The sequence below is a fragment of the Agelaius phoeniceus genome, chromosome 24, assembly GCF_051311805.1.
Source record: "Agelaius phoeniceus isolate bAgePho1 chromosome 24, bAgePho1.hap1, whole genome shotgun sequence".
Classification (NCBI taxonomy): Eukaryota; Metazoa; Chordata; class Aves; order Passeriformes; family Icteridae; genus Agelaius; species Agelaius phoeniceus.
Window position 1 is genome coordinate 7,413,436 of NC_135288.1, and position 18,418 is coordinate 7,431,853.

Below are 18,418 nucleotides of genomic sequence, written 5' to 3' on the forward strand. Positions count from 1 at the left end.
TGTGCTGGGAGTGAACTCTACTTATACACTTAACTGTGGTTGGGCTCTTCACTGTTCCATTTCCATCTGTAGAGATTCAACCATGGAAATCAATTCTGCAGAGTAACAGTGAATATTTCATCTTAACGAATTTAAAAGGCACATAATTTTCCCATCTCTCTTCCATTGTTTAGTGCAATTACTTGGGGATTGTGTTATGAGAATGCTAGGGCAGGCAGGAAGAGCAGCCCACCCAGTCCTTTGGCACAGGCAGAGCTCCTGCGTGTCCTCCAGGACTGGGCTATTCTCCCTACACAAGTCCCTCCCTTCCTATCAGCTCTATCTGTACCATCAGCCCAAGCTGAGGTGCATTGTTTAAAAGTGAGTTTCCTCCTCAAAGGAGCGCATGAGGAGCCTGTTGTGCAAGGGGCACAGCCAGAGCACGTGGAGCACAATTCCCAGCAAATGCAGGTGTTTGGAGGGATATCGAGGCAGCCACAGGTATTAAAGGGAGGCAGGAAGTCTTACAGTGTAAGGACTGGGCTCAGAAATGCTTCCAGAATGAAATCAACCAACACGAGTGGCTCATCATATTGCAGCAACAGTGTGTGTGTGTGTCCTTTTCATTGAACTGTTAATTCATGAACGGAAACAGGCGCAGTCCTGGCGAAGTTGATGGAATCTTTGAGATCACCTCAGATTGCAGTGGTTTCATCACCTTACTGATAATTAAGCTACAAAGGGTCTAGTAATGAGGCCTTTACCTAACTTCCATGGAAATGACTTTCTGCAGAAGATGGAGAAGAGGAAAGAACAGTGAGAAATTCCTTTAGATTGACTTTGACAAGCAGAGGAAGGTTGTTGGTTATTTTTAAATGCAGGTATCGTTTTGGAAAAAGCTACTTCAAATTCTTCCCTCTGGTAATAGGCTTATTCCATACTCAGTGACATCAATGGGATTGCTCACAGAGCATCACCTAAAAATGGTAACTCTTTACAGGGTTTAAGGAATCAAGGGCCAGTGAATTTTAAAAATTCTATTAGAGAGAGGAAGGAAAAAGGATTTAATTATACTAATTCAGAAACTCTATTATCTCCCAATATAGCTTATTAACCCCTGATCAAATTAAGACTAATTCTGTCTGGATTGGTAGCAAAGCTTAAAGGACAAAACCAAAAATCCTGCAGAATTCCTGATTTCCCATCAGATTTAGGCAAAACAAAATTTTGCTCACTTTCTCTTGCTTTCTCTCTTACCAAATCCCAGACTTCTCAAAAGGCCTGGAGTTCCCTCATCTCAGAAGACATCAGCAGTCTACACATTTGACTAACGTTTTAGAAGAGAGCTAGTGCACTGGAAGTATAGAGGAATGCTAATTTAGGAAAGAAAATCTCAGAAAATGTTTGAGAGTAGCAGCACAAGTGTCCTAGTTCTCAAAAATAGAAACACTGTTTTACAGTTTTATCTCCTATACAGAGTCTGAAGCTTCTGCTGCTCATCATCTCCATAAAAAAAAAGCCATGTCAATTTTTACTCAACTGTTTCCTATTTTAGCTTAGGAGGAACGTGAGAAGTTATTTCCAGGACATAATAGAAATCAGTTATTTTTTGCAGTTTTGCCTCATAATGAGGTACACACACATTCTCCTCTCTGTGCACTAAGCTCCTACATCACACTGATGTCAAACCTGACCTCTAGTACCAGTCATCAGCTGGGCTCTATGGAACAAATAGCAAGGCTGGAATCCAGTTTTCAGCCCATCCCATTTCTGCCACCAAACCCCACCTGAAGCTCCAGCTGCTCAAAGGCTCCCACTCCCCCAGGGCTGTCTCCCATCTCTGCTGGGAGCAGTCCCTGCACTCAGAGCTGCCCACAGCTCTGGTTCCACTCCAGGCTCAGCAGCTGCTCACACCATGAGCAGCTCGTTGTTGTCACTGCAGGGAAGGCCAAAGCTGGGCTCAGATGCTGCAGGGTTTGTCTCAGCTGCCAAAGCAAATGGCACTAATGAACAGCAGGCAGAGTGAGGCCAAAGCAAAACCCCTGCCTACATGAGAGTTCTAAAATGTTATCCTGCACCAGCACTAGTAATTCATGTGCCACACTTTAGTCACAAGGTGCTGCTGCAATACAAGGGGGGAGAGACTTAAAATGAAAGCATATTCCAATGTTTCTGAAAGAACTAATCTCAAGTATGCAGGATATTTGATTTATAAGGTAAGGTAAGAATTGTATCATGAGAACTGTTGAAAATCTTTCTCTCATGGAACTCTCACAAGGCAGCCAGGCCACAGTCACTGACTGTCCTTGTGCTCTCAGGCCTGCACCAAAGCCAGGTCCAAAAGCTAGGACAGATCTGTTCATCCCCACTACCATAGCCATGTATCCCCAATGCACAGGGGACACAGAACTGTAATTGCATTCTTGCTAAAAGCCTCCCACCATCATATTGCCAGTGCAAGTGGCTTTTCTAAGAGATGCTGGTGTGCACAGTTCATTCCCTCAAAACAGAGGAACACCCCAGGGTGTTCACAGTGAACGATGCAGAACGTTGCACCCTGAAAAAAAACCAGAATTACTCAAACTGATTTGGGTACTTAGGCTATTACAGTGCTCAAAAGCAATATGACCCAGTTGTAAGAAGGCAGTTTCAAATGTCCAAGCCAGTTCTCCTGTTTTAATACAGTTTTAATGAACATCAGTCCAAGAGATCACTTGATAGTATGAGGTACATTCCTTGACCACATATGGCTGTGCTTAAGGAAAAGGACAAACATATAATTAAATTAAATACTGTCATTTAATTTAGTAGTAGTTTAATTATCAAGTTAAAAAAAATTATAATTAACTATTAACATTAATGACTTGAGACCTTTTAGAAAGCATGAGTCCAAAAGGAAATATCCACAGATGGTCACAGACTTGTAGTGTTTCCACCAGCACTGCCACCTGCAACAGTCTCTTAAAGGACTATTTGTTCAGTAAAGAAATTGGTCTTCAGTCTGTAACAGGAACCTTGGCTCCGCTACTTTGCGTGGTCTTCCAAGAGGTACACAATCAGCTCGTAGGTGGACAGGACAATGGCTGTGTTTGGGATCTGCCTGATGAGCTGGGCAAAGAGTCCTCTGTAGAAGGCCAGGTAGCCCTCCTCCCGTGCCACCAGCCGTGCTGTCTGCAGGAAAGCCTTGTACTTGGTGCCCTCCTCCCGCAGGCGCGTCCGGATCACCTCTGCACACAGAACACAGCCCACAGTCACCCAGAGAAACCTGCCAGCACAGGCAGAGCTCCTGTGGGCAAACCCCAGGGACAGGGAGACAGGGAAACCTCTGCACCAGCTGGCACAGCCAGCCAGGGAACCTGGACACACTGCCCTCCAGGCAGGAGGGAGAGTTAGAGAGGAGTTCACCAGGGAACCCCGGGCACACCACCCTCCAGGCAGGAGGGAGTTAAAGGGGAGTTCACCAGGGAACCCTGGGCACACTGCCCTCCAGGCAGGAGGGAGTTAAAGGGGAGTTCACCAGGGAACCCCGGGCACACCACCCTCCAGGCAGGAGGGAGTTAAACGGGAGTTCACCAGGGAACCCTGGGCACACTGCCCTCCAGGCAGGAGGGAGTTAAACGGGAGTTCACCAGGGAACCTGGACACACTGCCCTCCAGGCAGGAGGGAGTTAAAGGGGAGTTCACCAGGGAACCTGGACACACTGCCCTCCAGGCAGGAGGGAGTTAAAGGGGAGTTCACCAGGGAACCCTGGGCACACTGCCCTCCAGGCAGGAGGGAGTTAAAGGGGAGTTCACCAGGGAACCTGGACATACCACCCTCCAGGCAGGAGGGACAGTTAGAGAGCAGTTCTCTTTCATGTGGAATAAATGAATGATTGGGTCATTGAAGCTAATACAGCTCTAAATGCTTTACTGATGCTCACATAATCAATATTGCTCCTTCTACACAACCATGTCATTCACATCTATCCAAACAGACTAACACTGTTCAGTGCCCAAGTGCTTCCCACAGCCTGACCACAGAATCCCAGAGGCTGTGGGTACTTACCCAGCTGAGGCTACTAGGGAGAACAGAAACATTAGGCAATCAGTTTTTGGTGGCTTTTGAGTTGTTTTTGAACCAGCAAGTCCCAATCACCAAGGACATGTCTCACTAGGAACAGTGGGACCAGTACTGAAAATGCCACAGTAAATACTGTGCAGAAGCCACAGTAACATGGATTTGGCCCTTCAAACAGCCAAGGGTTTTACAGCCCTAGACCCTGCATTTGTCTCAGATTCCAGGCAACAGCTGTTGTAGGGCACTCACGAATGGAAGGGTTAACATACCATGAGGATAAGCAATGCAGGAGGCACAGCCCTTGGAAACAGCAGCAGCAACCATCAGTCCAAAGAAGCTTGTCGAGGTCCTCTCGGTCCCATTAGAGGAAGGGGGCAGCTGGACTTCCTTTAAGTGCTTTTTTAAACTTTCATAAATAGCAAAGCAGATAATGGTCTCAGAAATCCCTGCATAGGAGGCAGTCAGGCCCCTATAGAAACCACGGACACCTTCTGTCTGGTAAACATATCTAGCACACTGCAAAGCATTCATTGGTTTGGAGCCCCTCACTCTACAAAACAAACAGAACAGAACATATCATGAGTCAGGAAAAAGAATTAATATTAAAAAAAAAAAACCCTTATGGCTTTCAATACTTTTTATAGCTATGGAAATGGTTCTCTAAGTTTTACTCCAAAATTCTCCTAGGAAAGCTGCACAGAGCAGGACTACAATGTTAAGAGTGCACACTTGGCTTTGCTACTTCACTAATATATACTCATATTTCCTTCAGCTCAGTTCAATCTAGTCTGTCACAGTTCACAGCAAGGCCTTAAAAGACAATAAGCACTGAAGACACACAGCTTTGTGTCAAACTGGTGATTCCATTTAAAGCCATCTTCAGCAGGCCAAGAGACAGAAGTCCTGCTGCATGAGACATGATCCTTCATTTTAAGAGGCAGCACTCAGTTCAGAGGTGCCACCCTGCAAAGTGCTGGAATTAAGTCTTATAAATTATTTATAAAGTTGTCGTGCCTCATAAGATCCTTTTAATCTGACCTAGCATGTCCTTGCAGGAAGGAATTTCCATTCTAAGCAGTCAGGTTATTAGCAGAGTCCCTTATTGCTTTGATATCCACCAGTGACCGTGAAGCATTCAACTAAAAGAAATTGCTGTCAAATTCCCTCTGTCTTCTGGATGTGTGGTTAACAGTAACATGATGCAAAAGAACATTAAAGCACTGCAGCAGATCCTTATTGCTTGTAGGCAGTTATATGAAATAAACTGCTGTGTGTTCATCCCAGTTTGAAGGCAGCACCCTTTACAGCCTCCTGAGACCCCACCTGTCTGACCTGGGGCCAGTGCAGGTGATGCTGCCCAAAGGGACACAGACTTCACCCTCTGCTCAGCCTCCCACTTAGCTCTCATGGCCCTTCCACAGCTTCTACCACTGCTGTACCACAACCTTCTGTCCTCATCAACACATTTATCCTCATCTTCAACCCCAGAGGATTCTGTAAGCAACACAGAGAAATAATGCTATGCTAAACTAAAGATTTACAGTGAAACCAGAGGCTGAACCTAACCCAGCACTCAAGGCAATTCCCACATCCTTCTCAATAGTTTCTGTGCACCAAACTGAAGAAAGACACACAGAACATGAACTTTTAGTCTGACCACACAGAAACATGGCTTGAAAGGTGGAACTGAGAGTTAGGGAAAAACTGGGCAAGACCTATCAAAATACAAAGAGCCATGAGTAAAACCATGATGGTTCAGTTTTCCAGAGGCTGCTGTGGCCACCCAGAGGCTCCCATTCCCCCCCTCAGTCACTCACTTCCGTTCCAGCTGCATTCTTGTTTTCACCATCCATATAGGGTTCATCAGGGAATTTGTGATAAAGGCTGAAAAAACACGACCACAAGTGCAGCTGAAGCCAGGCCATTGGATTGCCATGAACCTTACACCCTGTGCAGAGACACTTTCAAAAGCCACACAGGTGCACAGCTTCCAATTTCATGTTAAAATTCAGGAGGCATCAACTCATGGATTCTTCCTTTTTGCACCTATTTTGTGTGCCATGCTCCTAAGGGCTGTTGCAGACAGATCCCTGCCTTACTGGCTGCATTTGGAATTCCAGCTCAAAGGAAACCCGTGGGGACACAAACCTGAACTGGACTCGTGTTCCCCAGGGCTGTAGGTGGTGCCATTGAGCTGCTCATTAACAGAACCCACCCCTAATTAAGAGCTTACTTAGGGAATGATTATTTTTAGTGACCACTCTGGTGACTGATGATTGAACTGGGGGAGCTCTTCTGCAGTATTTTTCCTACAAGAACAAACTATTTTTCCCAGCCTGGTAGGAAAAATACAACATCCTGAAACAATTTGGCAAAAGCAGTATCAGAAGTTTAATGGTGTTTACGAATATTTTTTCCTTGCATTAAGAGAGATGACCAGAGCATTGCAGTAGGAAAAAACATCCTAAGTTAGTAAACAACAATCTAGAAATATTTCTGTGCTGAACAGAAAAACAGCTCCTCTGTAGACAAGGCCAGCTAGGAGCTAACAAACTCCTGGGTTTTGGCATGTACCAACCCAGATTAAGGGCACATTTTCAGCACCTACCACACACTGGCCTCTGTTCTAGGAATTACAAACACTCACCTGCAGAACCTGCAGAACAGATGTGCACAATGTTGCTGTTGGGCACAAACATGCTGTTAAACTGCTCTTTGGCTTTGGAGTAGCAGGCAAAATAGACAGCTCTGTGGGGGTAGAAAAGAAGAAAAGCATTGTAAAACAGACAATGTCAAAGGAGACAATTACTGTTCTTTTCCCAGCCCCCTGAAAACCACAGCTCTCTGAGGAGGCCTCCACATGACTACTTCCATCTGCATGGACACAGGGGGTTTGTTTTCTCTCTTCCCTTACACTACAGTGCCACAGTTTGACTTGACACCCACAGGGCAGGAATATTTTGCTGTGGGAGGCAGCATGAGTGGTTGCATGGAAAAGCAGAGCCCTGCATTCAGAACCCTGCTGCAGAGGGTACCTGTGCAGAAACAGCATTCCCTGCTTTTGTGGGGACACCCCACCTACCAGGCAAGAGGCCAGAGGTTCCTTTCTGACTGGAAAACTGGTTCTAACTGGTTCAGTTTCAGGCAGAGAACATCTGCCAGTATCCAAAGTACTAATGAGTTTTATCATTTCCTAGACAGATCTTCAGCCCTTCCAAGAACAAGACAAACGCTGGTGCTGCTGAGAGAGGGACACACACCCCTTCTGGGGCTGGCTGGGAGCAAGGAGACTCCTTCCCCCTCAGCTGCAGTTCTTCATTTGAGAAGAATTTAGGCAAGCAAGGCCCAGAGAGCAACTCCTGTCCCCTGGCATGCAGCTCCACTCCCTAGGCAGACACTGCTATGGGTCCCAAGGGAAGCAGGACATTAGAATAATGCAATTATTAACCTACAGACTTTCCTGCACTGCTTTCTCTTCCTTTTCAGGCTCAGAAGTGGCTCTTGCAATGATTTGGAACTTAAGTATAGTTGGCATTTAAGTGCCTTATTTACTCTGCACCTTCCAGCGTTATAGAAGTGTAAACCAGATTTTTATCAGTGTTTCTTGATGTGTACACTGAGCAGACTGCAGACACAAATCTCAGTTTACAGAAGGGAGAACTTCATGACCTATTATTTTGAATCACAAATGCACTGCAACATTTGTGTTGGCACCTTAAACATGGCTTTTAGCAATAGTTTAACTATTTACCTTGATGGTGCAACTCCAACCAAGTTTGGACCCAGCCCTCGGAAGAGTGACCTTGGTCCTTCTTTTTCCAGAATTGACCTTAAAACAAAAAACAAACAGGGAGGGAGAAGACAGTATTTGAGTTAAAAGTTAGTTTCTTGTTCTCTTGGGCAGAGAGCCAAAAGAACTGCACAAAAGCAAAGACTATGACTTGTGGAGCTGTTAGATTTTAATCTACATGATAAACTTCAAAATAAGTGGAATTATATACTGAGTAAAAACCACTGTACCATAAAATTCAGTGCTCTACAGGCAAATTGGTGTCAAATGGCATGAGGTTATAATTTCCATTCTTTGAAAGCTGTCAGGAATTGAATGAAAGTTTCATGGAGAAGCCAGTGATAGCTGACTCTGATGAACAAAGAGTATTTTTAGTGTTCTCTGTATCTAAGCTATTCAGAAGTTTGCTTCCCATACAGTCCTTACAGAGGAATGGAAAAAGCAACCCTTCTTCCTTTCACAGTTACCTAGGGATGTGCTTTTCCCCCCAGGAAAGCTGAGTGTGGCAACCCCTCTACAAACAGTGGGAGTGCACAGTCTGCCACAGCAGCTCTCTTCACCGAGCTCACCCTGGGAAGAGCAGGCAAGAAATTCCAATTCTGGGTGGCTCTGGGCTCTGTGGGTGTGCACTGCACCCTCTGGAGCTGCCAGCCTTTCACAGTTTGCTCTCCAGCCTTTCACAGTTTGCTCTCCAGGTCACTGGCACTGCTCAGAGTGCTCCCCACAGATTCCAGCCCAACCTCATTTGACAGGAGGAGCTTCTGGAACACTTTTGTTTTCTGCAGCAGAGCTGAACTTTCTGTATAAACTCCAGGGCTGAGTGTTTCCAAGGAGACACATCCACCAACTACTTGTTCTTTGTCACTTAACAGTCACGACTGCAGCTTCCAGCTGGGCTAACTCATCAGAATCCTAAATGGATTAGACAAAACCAGCCTGCCCTTCTGGAGTGCTTTCTATCAGCAGCAGCCTGAACCTGCCCTCTGGGTACCTGCTTTCCTTCTATTTACAGCAGTCAAGGCTTTCATACTTAACACCTTTAACTCTCTCAGAGCAATTTTACTGGCAGGGCTCCTTCCTTAGCCATACAATTTTCCCAAACCATGTCCAAGTCATGTCCAGTTTGGCAATGATCAGGACTGAGAAAGGGCTGAAAGGGTAAAAGCAAGAGACTGAACTTCACTTCTTCCTTCAAACATTTGTATTTTCTCAGGTCATTATCAATAGCATTATCTGCTCCTCACAGATGCTGCCTGCAAGGGAATGACAGCAGAAATACTTTGCTTTCACTTCTCAAGCATCTAAAGTAATCAGGTTGAAAGCTTGGCAATACACACAGCTAAGCAATTCCTGAAGTGAAATTAAATCAAGATCCCAGTCACCAAACTTAATGAGCTTAATAAATATATTAAAAGGCTGACCCATTTTAAACCATTTCTTCTCTCTCTAAAAATAAAAAGACAATCCCAGAAAAGGATGGGCCCAGAGGATGAATTAAGATCTTTCTGCCTCAAAAGTTTTCACTTTCTTTAGTTACAGCTGCCTAAAGTCCAGTGCTGCAATGTGAAAAGACAGCAAAGGAAAGGGCATTAAAATCAAAGCAACTGGCACTGCCTCATGCATTCAGTCACGAATTGCTCTAGACTCACCTCTGAGTAGACAAAGAAATGTTTGGCAGGGGAGAGCAGGCTGTTTACAATACAGAAACTCAAGTCCCAGAATGACTCCAGCCAGAGAGCTCTGCAGAGAATTTGAATTAGCACTCCAGTGTTATATAACTGTGCAGCTTCTCCCCAGGCAGCCTGCCAGGCGTGCTGGCCTTACATAAAATCATTCAGCTCGCACTGCTGGGCAGTATTTTCCTTGGCACTCCTGCCACCTGATCTCAGCAGGACCTCTGCATCACCCTGGGCTGCCCAAGCAGCCAAACAAACTCAATCCTTCTGCAGGAGGGCTGACCATAAATCCATGGTGCTTTGCTATTAACATACAGGAGCTGAGATTGTCATAGATGCTGGTGGAACTTTGAGCAGCTGTTTGATAATTTCACATTTCCTCTTCTTTATGGGCACACATCTGAAAGGGAGCAGCTAGAGCATCAAACATTGCAGTCTGAACCACTCAAGGTTTTTAGCAGAGACCAAGACAGGTACAGCCAGGGTTGATGCATAACAATGATCAGCAAAGACAGCAGCTAACAGCAGAGGAGAGCTCAGTAAGCAGCCACAGCTGAGAAGGGTAAAGCCCCCAGGACCCCCACAGGACATTATGTTTTAGTGAAGTGGAACTGGGAATGGTGAACGGGAGGAGGAGCAGCACTCACTTGAGAACACTGAAGAGCCCAGGGGACACAGATGTTGGCCTGACCATTCCTTCCCCACTGATGGTCCCCAGCTGCACCTGGGGGTAGTAGACAGTCCTGAAGGCCAGCTTTGAAGACTGAAGCCTCGTCTTTATCACCTCTAAGGGACAGGTAAAGATGGCTCCAACTGTTCCTCCACACCTGCAAAGTACAATTCAAAGAGAAGGCAGAATGTGACAGGGGTTGTTGCAGGGATGTGCAGAAGCACAGCACAGAAATGAGGTCTGAAGGCTGCTCTGGTTATTGCACACCGGACAAACAGGCAGCTCTGGCACCAGGCAGGGCAGACTGTGCCCATGCCCTGGGGGAGGGACCTGGGTAGGGATGGGACTGGTAAACACAAAGGTGTTTCCAACACCAACAAACATCCCTGACTGCTCGCGGGGTCAGGGGCCCAGTGGCTGCTCCCACGTCCTGCCAGGACCTGGGAGCTCTGCCTGTAAAAACTTCCATGGCATCCATCTCTCAGAGGCTGCTGTCCTAAATCAGACACAGCCTTGCATGGATTTTTCTTATGGGAAGCAGGAAGCTGCCAGAGGAGAACAAGCCACTGGGGATTAGGACGCTACAGAATGAAAAAAATAACAAAATTCTTCACCATTTCAGTACTTACGATTAAAGAACTGCCTTCAGAAGTAGCAAGTATCAAAACTACACTAGGCCAGGCACTTTTAAAAACAATGGATATCAACTTTTAGGGGGGAAGGAGGGAAGGAAGCAGCAAGGATGAGGAGGAGGGTTTGCAAACAGAATAACAGGGCAGAAAGGCTCCTGAAGAACAGACCTCCCATACTCTGATAACAGAGGGACAAAAATGAAATATTATACACACATGACCCTATAATAGGCATATATTCATCTTAATACAATCAGACTGAGCCTCAAAAAAAAGCACATTGGGCAAGAATATAAAGTGTATGAGTCCTAATTTTAATTTTTATCAGTGATCTGGAAAGTGACTGGTCAAACTATTTCTCTCTCTGCTGCTGTTCCTCTTAGGTAATTGAATGTTCCTTCTGGCAAACTTCATGATTAAACATAATGCTGAGGTTGGCTAAAACGTAATATATCTACATTTTATTGCTCAAACACACTGGGATTTAGGAAGACTTCAGTAAGTATTTTGGGTTTCTTGCAAGGGTATTTACTACAGCTGAACCAGCTAGGAAATATTTCCTTTGTTTGCACAAATGTCAAAGCATGTGATTGCTTCAGAAACCTGTGTTTATGACTTTCCTTAGAAAACACCAGGGGTCAACAACTTAAATCTCTGTGATGTTCATGTGAAATTGCAATTTTGGTAGTTTTCCATGAAAGGAAGATGAATTTTAAAAAATAACTGTACCCTTTTTCTTGTGTACAAAACCCCACATTGCAAGCACTAATTTGGGAACAGAGATCCACAGAAGGCCATTAATAAAGGCATTAGTGGGTATTTTCTAAAGCCCCTTCCAGACATAACTACCTTACTAGGAGAATCTTGTTTTAAACACAGGGAGAGGGCAATGAAAGAATGGCAGAAAGATCCAAGCTGTGGATGCACACCAGCCCGTGAATGCAGGTTATTTTGCCTGCTGAACCAATGTGTTTTATATGAACAGAAACCATTCTCTGCCAAAGCCCCAGAGGTGCATTAACAGCGTGGCCACCCAGGCTGTGCAGCCACAGAGCTCCAGGTTCTTCAACAGTTCCAAAGAACAGCCCAGACAGACCCCAGGGAGCACAACTTCCTCACCACAGCCTTCAGGTTCTGCAAGATTCTGTCCAAGTACAAGCCCAAACTGTCCTTTTCAAATGCAAACGCACCCACCAGAAGAAACTGCTTTCATGGAGACTGGTAATGTGATTTAACAGCATTGTTCAGTTCCTCTTCCTTGCTGAGAGGGATGGAAACCTAAACTAGGGACAATCCACCCGTGCACAGTGACAGACACTGAAAGAAAGAGCTTTGCCTTCATCCCTCTGAGAGCTTTTGAATGTTGACTGCAGTCACTGAGCTGATCATGAACTCAGCCCACAGCAGCTGGAATTGTGTCATCTGGCTCTGAGACACCCAGACCTTATCAGCCTCTGATTATTGTGTGTACTGAAGGAGGGCTTGGAGCTGAGCCCTCTGTGGCTCCACACAGCTCAGGAGGAAATGGCTTCAGCTCATCCTTCTCTCTTTGGTCGGGTGCCTCTCGCCCTTTTCTGAAATGACATTTCAAGGGAAAGAGGCCCATCAGCAATGGCTTCTCCAGCAAAGCCTTTCCTGCTCCCACAGCTCAGACATTACCTGGGACAGAAGGTGTTTTCAGGGCCCCCCCCACTGCTGCCTTTCCAGCTGTGTCTATCCAATACAGACACACATATGTGCAATTAACTCCTGACTAATCAACAGGCTCCAGAGCAACCACAAGTCTGGGGAACCTCGTCAAGGTGATTGGATTGCCTTAATTCCCAACTCCTTTATCTACCAATGCTCCACTACTGTGTCTTCAGTCCTCAGTCCCCATTTATTTCACATGAAACAATGCTTGGACAGTAACAAGTCATAAATTCATAACCTGAAACTTTATTTTCTGTTTCAGAACTACCAGCTGCTCAGTCTAGTGACTCCTTGCCCCACAATTTTTTAGCCTCTCTGGCATATTCTCTCCCACATCAGCTGTCTTCTTGCCTTCCTAGCCCACTCCTTGCCTTTCAGCCTTTTAGTCAGATAATCCAGTTAATCTATGCAGCCTTTAATATTTAAGTACTTCTGCTAATGCATATATAATCCTCTGATACCCAGCATGACAAGTTAGTATCTGCAACACCAGTTTGAACAGCTCAGAGTTTATGTTGTCAGTGGAACATTTAAGAAAAAAAAAACCCTTATCTAACAGCAATTCTCAGAGTGTCACCAGGGTGCACACATTATGTCCCAAATAGAAACACACTGCAGATAGTTCAAGTAAGGACTTTGATGTATTGGGCAGTTTTTTTCAGATGAGATGATTTTCCTTTGCATGGGATTCCCACACATCATCCCCTGGGAAGGTGCCTGAAAAACAACAAACACACTGTGCACAGAAGAAACACTTTGTATTCCTAGGGTGTCCCAAATGCCTACAAACAACCTCAGCTGCATAAACAGCCACAGACCCTGAAACACTCAGGGGTATGAAGCAGGATAAATTTGATTTGGGAAAATGGTGAGCTGCAATCAAGGCAAAACCTGCAAGCCTTCACACTGTGAGTCAGGGTTTTTTGCTGCATCAGTGCAGCACAACAGCTCCAGAGATGTTAATGCAGTGTTCACTGCACAAGGCTCTTGCAAAAATCCTCAAACAGTGCCTAAATCTGTCCTTGGTGAACAGCACAGAAACCCCCTGGAAACAAAACACCACAGCAGAGTGTTTTCAACAGGTCAAACATGGTGATACAGAATGTACTCCCTATTAACAGCTGAAGAAAAATCATTTACTTCCATAAAGAGAGCAATGTTTAAAAAACATGCAGAGGACACACACATCAGAATCCAATTCCCATTTTTCTCCTGCTGCCAGGTTTCTATCTGTACAGAGTCCACCCCCAAAGTATCAATGACCTGCATTTGAAACAAACTCTCAGCACCCACTAGCACAGCTGATAGAGATGCCAAGAATCTTAATTAAGGCTTACTTCATCAGTCCTAGATTTAATTACTGAGCAATATTCTTAATACAAATATCAAGCCAACCTGAATGTTAAAGGAAGTCCTGCAGAACAAAGTCCTTCCAGCAGAGCACCACTGACTCCACCAAGGTCACAAAGATGATGGAGCTGCCTGGTTACAGCAATCACAGCTCAGAACCAGCCTGACACATTTGGCTCGTATTTGATATTATATTGATTTTCTAAAACATGCCACATGCTCTCTGACACGCACACCTGAAACAGCAAAGCAGGTTCCACCTTTGATATTTCATTACTGCATCATCCAAACTGTGAACAAAACAAGCCTCTGCATTCTCAGATGCTAAAGAAACTGAGTTTCAGAGCAATACAGACTGTTCCTAATGCTTTAATGCTATTAACCATTCATTCCATTTCCACCTAATCACGTTGTTACCAGGTGTAGCTATTCCTGTGCTCCTTGAGCTGCCACACTGTTAATGAGGTAGGGAATGCACAGGAGCCTGAACCAGGAGCAGGGTGGGACAGTCAATCCCAGCACAACTCCCAGTCCTGGACCACACAAACATCTTCAGGTGAACACTGCTCCTCTCCACTTCACAGGTGGAAACATCTCCCAAACTGTTTGTCAGCATCAGCACATTGCTGAACACTCCCACGTCTTAGAAAATCTCTGGAGTAACCAGCATTCCTCCAGCTGGGAAGGCAACATGGAATCCAGCTTTTCCCAAACAAAAACAAGCAACGACTGCACCAACTTCAGCAGGGAAACAGGAGCCCTGAGCTGTAAACACCCTCGTGTCTGTTGTGCAACTGGGGCATCACTGTCCCTGCTGCCCCTGAACGCCCTCAGAGCCACAATCCCACCACAGCCCCACCAGGACTCTTGGCTTGCTGGTGCTGCTGGAAGCCTGGAAAGGAACTAACAGAAACTAAAGGGCCAACGAGTCTGTCTGCCTGAATAACCTGGTTAATAGGAAACCATCTATTTCAACAGGCTGGAGAGCACTGTGCAACACTCAGGTGCATTTCATCACTCGCAGCCTCTGAAGTGCCAAACATTCTATTCTGGCCCCTCAGACTGTCTAAGGCTGGCCTGCCTGCTTTGTGCAAACACAGAGATAGGAATCACTTTTTAATCTGACACCACAGCCCATCCCCACCTTCCCAGAAAACCATCACAATACCAACAATGCCTCTATCAAAATTATTTCAAGTGAATGGGTTCCTTTTACTTTCTCTGCATAAACCACTTCACAACTGAACAGAGTACTGGGATCCCTGCAGAAGGCAGGGGCACAATAAATCACCAAGGAAGATGCTGGCTTCCCAGAACTAGATTAAAACACTGATGAGTTTAAAATTCCTATTTATTTATAGTCTGAGGAGTTACATGAGGACAGCAGGAGCTCTGGATGGGCGCTGTTACTATCCAAACAAATTCCACGAGTACACCCAGGTCCAGCTTCTGTCCCAGGTTCCAGGTACTGCTCTGATGTAAGTGAGGGAGGCAGAGGGGACAGAGCATTCAGGCCAGCAGAAGGGCAGTGTCTCTGAAAAACTCAAGATTTGTTTGGTTTAATATTATATTAAATAAACCTTTTACTCCAGGGACATGTCAGAGGAAACAGAAGTATCCTGTTAAGCAACAGAAAAACCAATGATCTACTATCAGACATATTTAAGCTAACAACAGGTTTCATGTTGGCTTCCTAATTACTGTCAGCTGACAAGCACTAAGGAATAGTCTATTACTTAGATAATTAAGCTGTTAAAAAACTGAAATAAAGTATTTCTGACAAGGCCAAAAGTGCACTTAATCTGCAAGCAGATGATTAAAACCTAATTTACGCCGTACAATTATCTTCCTAGACTACTATTAAAATAACTGCAATAATTTAATTTTCGAAGGGTTTCTGGTTGGTGGTTTATGGGTTAGGGCTGTTACTTTTAGCTTTTAACACAACAAACCCAATACAAGTCCTTGAAGCAAGAACAGAAGTGGGTGCCACGCCAGGTCATTCACCCACAAGCGCCAGCACCTTCTCCACCCCTGTTCCCCTGCTGGAGCTCCCGCAGGCCGGAGTGACCCCGGGATCGCTGGGCAGAACTCGCCCCGCTCTGCAGCACGGAGCTGTGGCCCGGCCGTGGGGAACCGGGCCGTGGGCATCCCCCGGCCGTGGGGAACCGGGCCGTGGGCATCACCCGGCCGTGGGGAACCGGGCCGTGGGCATCCCCCGGCCGTGGGGAACCGGGCCGTGGGCATCCCCCAGCCGTGGGCATCACCCGGCCGTGGGCATCACCCGGCCGTGGGGAACCGGGCCGTGGGCATCCCCCGGCCGTGGGGAACCGGGCCGGCATCCCCCGGCCGTGGGCACTGGGGCCGGCATCCCACGTACCGAGTCATTCACCGACCGGGCCGGGCTTTGTCACCGAGCACCGCCACGTGTGGCGACAGCGCGGCCCGGGAGGGCCCGGGGGTCGGGAACGGGGGCGGGAAAGGCCCCGCTCGCCTCCTGCGGGGAACGGAGCGGCGGCTGAGGGCAGCGGCCCCGGCCCGGCCCCGGTGCCCCGGGCACAGCGGGTCCCGGCCCGTGTCCACCCCGCGGGCACAGCGGGTCCCGGCCCTGCCCCGGTTCCGGGGGCACAGCGGGTCCCGGCCCGTGTTCGTAGCCCGGGCACAGCGGGTCCCGGCCCTGCCCCGGTGCCCCGCACTCACCCCCCGGCGAAGAGGTGCAGCAAGGTGTTCTCCTGCGGGCCGCCCGCCATGGCGGTGATGAGGACGATGAGGATGAGGATGATGAAGGGCAGGGCGGTGCCGGCTCCCGGTGTCACCGCCGGGCCGCGCGCCGAACGGGCCGCGCGCGCGTGACGCCGCCGGGGGGCGCGGCCGGCGGCCGCGCGTGACGTCACTGCAGGGAGACACCGCCCCCTCCTTGACGTCACGGGGCAGCCGAAGACATAAATAAAATCATTTTAGGGATCATCTAATCCCAAACCTGCCGGGAATGTTTAGGGACGAGGTGCAGGTTACTGGGAGGTGTTACAGCGCCGGTAGAGCAGCCGCAGGCTTTGTGTGGGGCGCGCTGTGGATAAAGAACACCCGGTCAGCAGGGAGGCGCCACACCAGGCCAGCTCCACGCGGCTCACTGCGAGATTTTCACCAAAACAGTCCCTTTTCCACCCAAAGCGGTCCCTTTATTACCAAAACGATCCCTTTTCCACCAAAACTGTCTCTTTTCCACCAAAACGATCCCTTTTCCACGAAAATGGTTCATTTTCCACCAAAACGTTCCCTTTTCCACATAAACGGTCTCTTTTCCACACAAACTATCCCTTTTCCACCCAAACTGTCCCATTTCCACCCAATCCGTCCCTTTCCCGCCGGGTTCTGCCGCAGCGCCCTCTGCCGCGCTGTCCCGGCCGTGTCCCGGTGCCGCGGTGACCGCAGCGCCGCTCCGGCACCGAGCCCGAGCCGCGGGTGAGCCGAGCTCTGGGGATGGGAGCTATGGGTCAGCTCTCCCGCCCCATGGCCGGCAGCACGCTGGAAGCAATGCCAGACCCTGATGTGACTGTCCCGCTGAGCCCACGGAGCAGTGTGACACGCAGGGTCCGCACCGGGGCCGGCCCGGGTGTGCTCCCAGCCGCTCCCTGCCCGGGCACCGCTTCGCAGAGAGCAGCAACAGTTACTGAGCCCTGGGCCACCTGTTCTGCCCCGGCCGGGCTCCTTCCTGCAGCGCGGCTCCGGCCCGGTTAGAGCAGCTCCGGCCCGGTCAGAGCGGCTCCGGCCCGGTCAGCGCGGCTCCAGCCCGGTTAGAGCGGCTCCAGCCCGGTTAAAGCGGCTCCGGCCCGGTTAGAGCGGCTCCGGCCCGGTTTGCAGGGCTCTAGCTTGGTTCGCACGGCTCCGGCCCGGTTAGCACGGCTGGGCCGGGTGCTGCACACATTCCCCAGGCACAGCGCTCGTCACCGGGCTGCAGGACAGGATCCTCGGCAGGATGCCGGGCAGGATCCTCGGCAGGATGCTCGGCAGCTCCTTCCCCAGCAGAGAGCACTGCAGGAGCAGCGTTCGCAGCAGAACCGCCCGGGAGCTGCAGGGGTTGGGCACAGAATTGATCTTGGGCAGCCTGGCTGTACCTTTGCCTGGAAATGCCTAAATGACTCTGAAGGAGCTCCCTTGTGGCTCCTGTTCCCCCTCACCAAACACGTCTGCAAGGAGAGATCAGCTGTAAAAAGCTCAGATTTCTCTGAAGCCATGGCACACAAAGCCATTGCACTCTTTGTTTGAGCCAGACAGCAAAAGTTCTCCCAGCTTCCCGGGCATCATCACCTTGATTTTCCTTGTCCTTGGCCAGGTGGGATGAGGAGCTGTGCTTGCTCGTAGCTGCTTGCCCAGCCTCAGCAGCTGTACAGCTGTGCTGTGCATGGAATGCCCCCCTTGCCCATTGCCATTCCTGGTCCTGATCCCACGCTGGGCTGGGTATGGACTGTCCAGTCCCCCACATGCTGCCCTTCCAGAGGGACATTGCTGGAGAATCAATCTCTCCCTCAGCCATGCAGGGTTTGAGCTCCTCCATCCCCTCACCCCTGG

General features: G+C 48.2%; 1 protein-coding gene across 1 annotated transcript; it reads right to left on the reverse strand.

Annotated features, from left to right (window-relative positions):
- Positions 1-2,645: 2,645 nt before the first annotated feature.
- Positions 2,646-16,749, reverse strand: SLC25A33 (solute carrier family 25 member 33). Its single transcript, XM_054647911.2, has 7 exons — positions 16,550-16,749; positions 10,153-10,332; positions 7,791-7,868; positions 6,687-6,787; positions 5,857-5,923; positions 4,309-4,589; positions 2,646-3,206 (listed from the first exon to the last, which is right to left on the reverse strand). The coding sequence occupies exons 1-7, from the start codon at positions 16,597-16,599 to the stop codon at positions 3,004-3,006; spliced, it is 960 nt and encodes a 319-aa protein (XP_054503886.1). The 5' UTR covers positions 16,600-16,749; the 3' UTR covers positions 2,646-3,003.
- Between the last annotated feature and the right edge of the window lie 1,669 nt (positions 16,750-18,418).

Excerpts from the sequence above, each read along its gene's own strand:
- SLC25A33 (XM_054647911.2), bottom strand. The coding sequence starts at position 16,599 with ATGGCGGGCGGCCCGCAGGAGAACACCTTGCTGCACCTCTTCGCCGGG. Across the intron at positions 10,333-16,549 it reads CTGCACCTCTTCGCCGGGGG|GTGTGGAGGAACAGTTGGAG; the intron begins GTGAGTGCGGGG and ends TGTACTTTGCAG. Across the intron at positions 5,924-6,686 it reads CTGTTCTGCAGGTTCTGCAG|CCTTTATCACAAATTCCCTG; the intron begins GTGAGTGTTTGT and ends GTGTTTTTTCAG.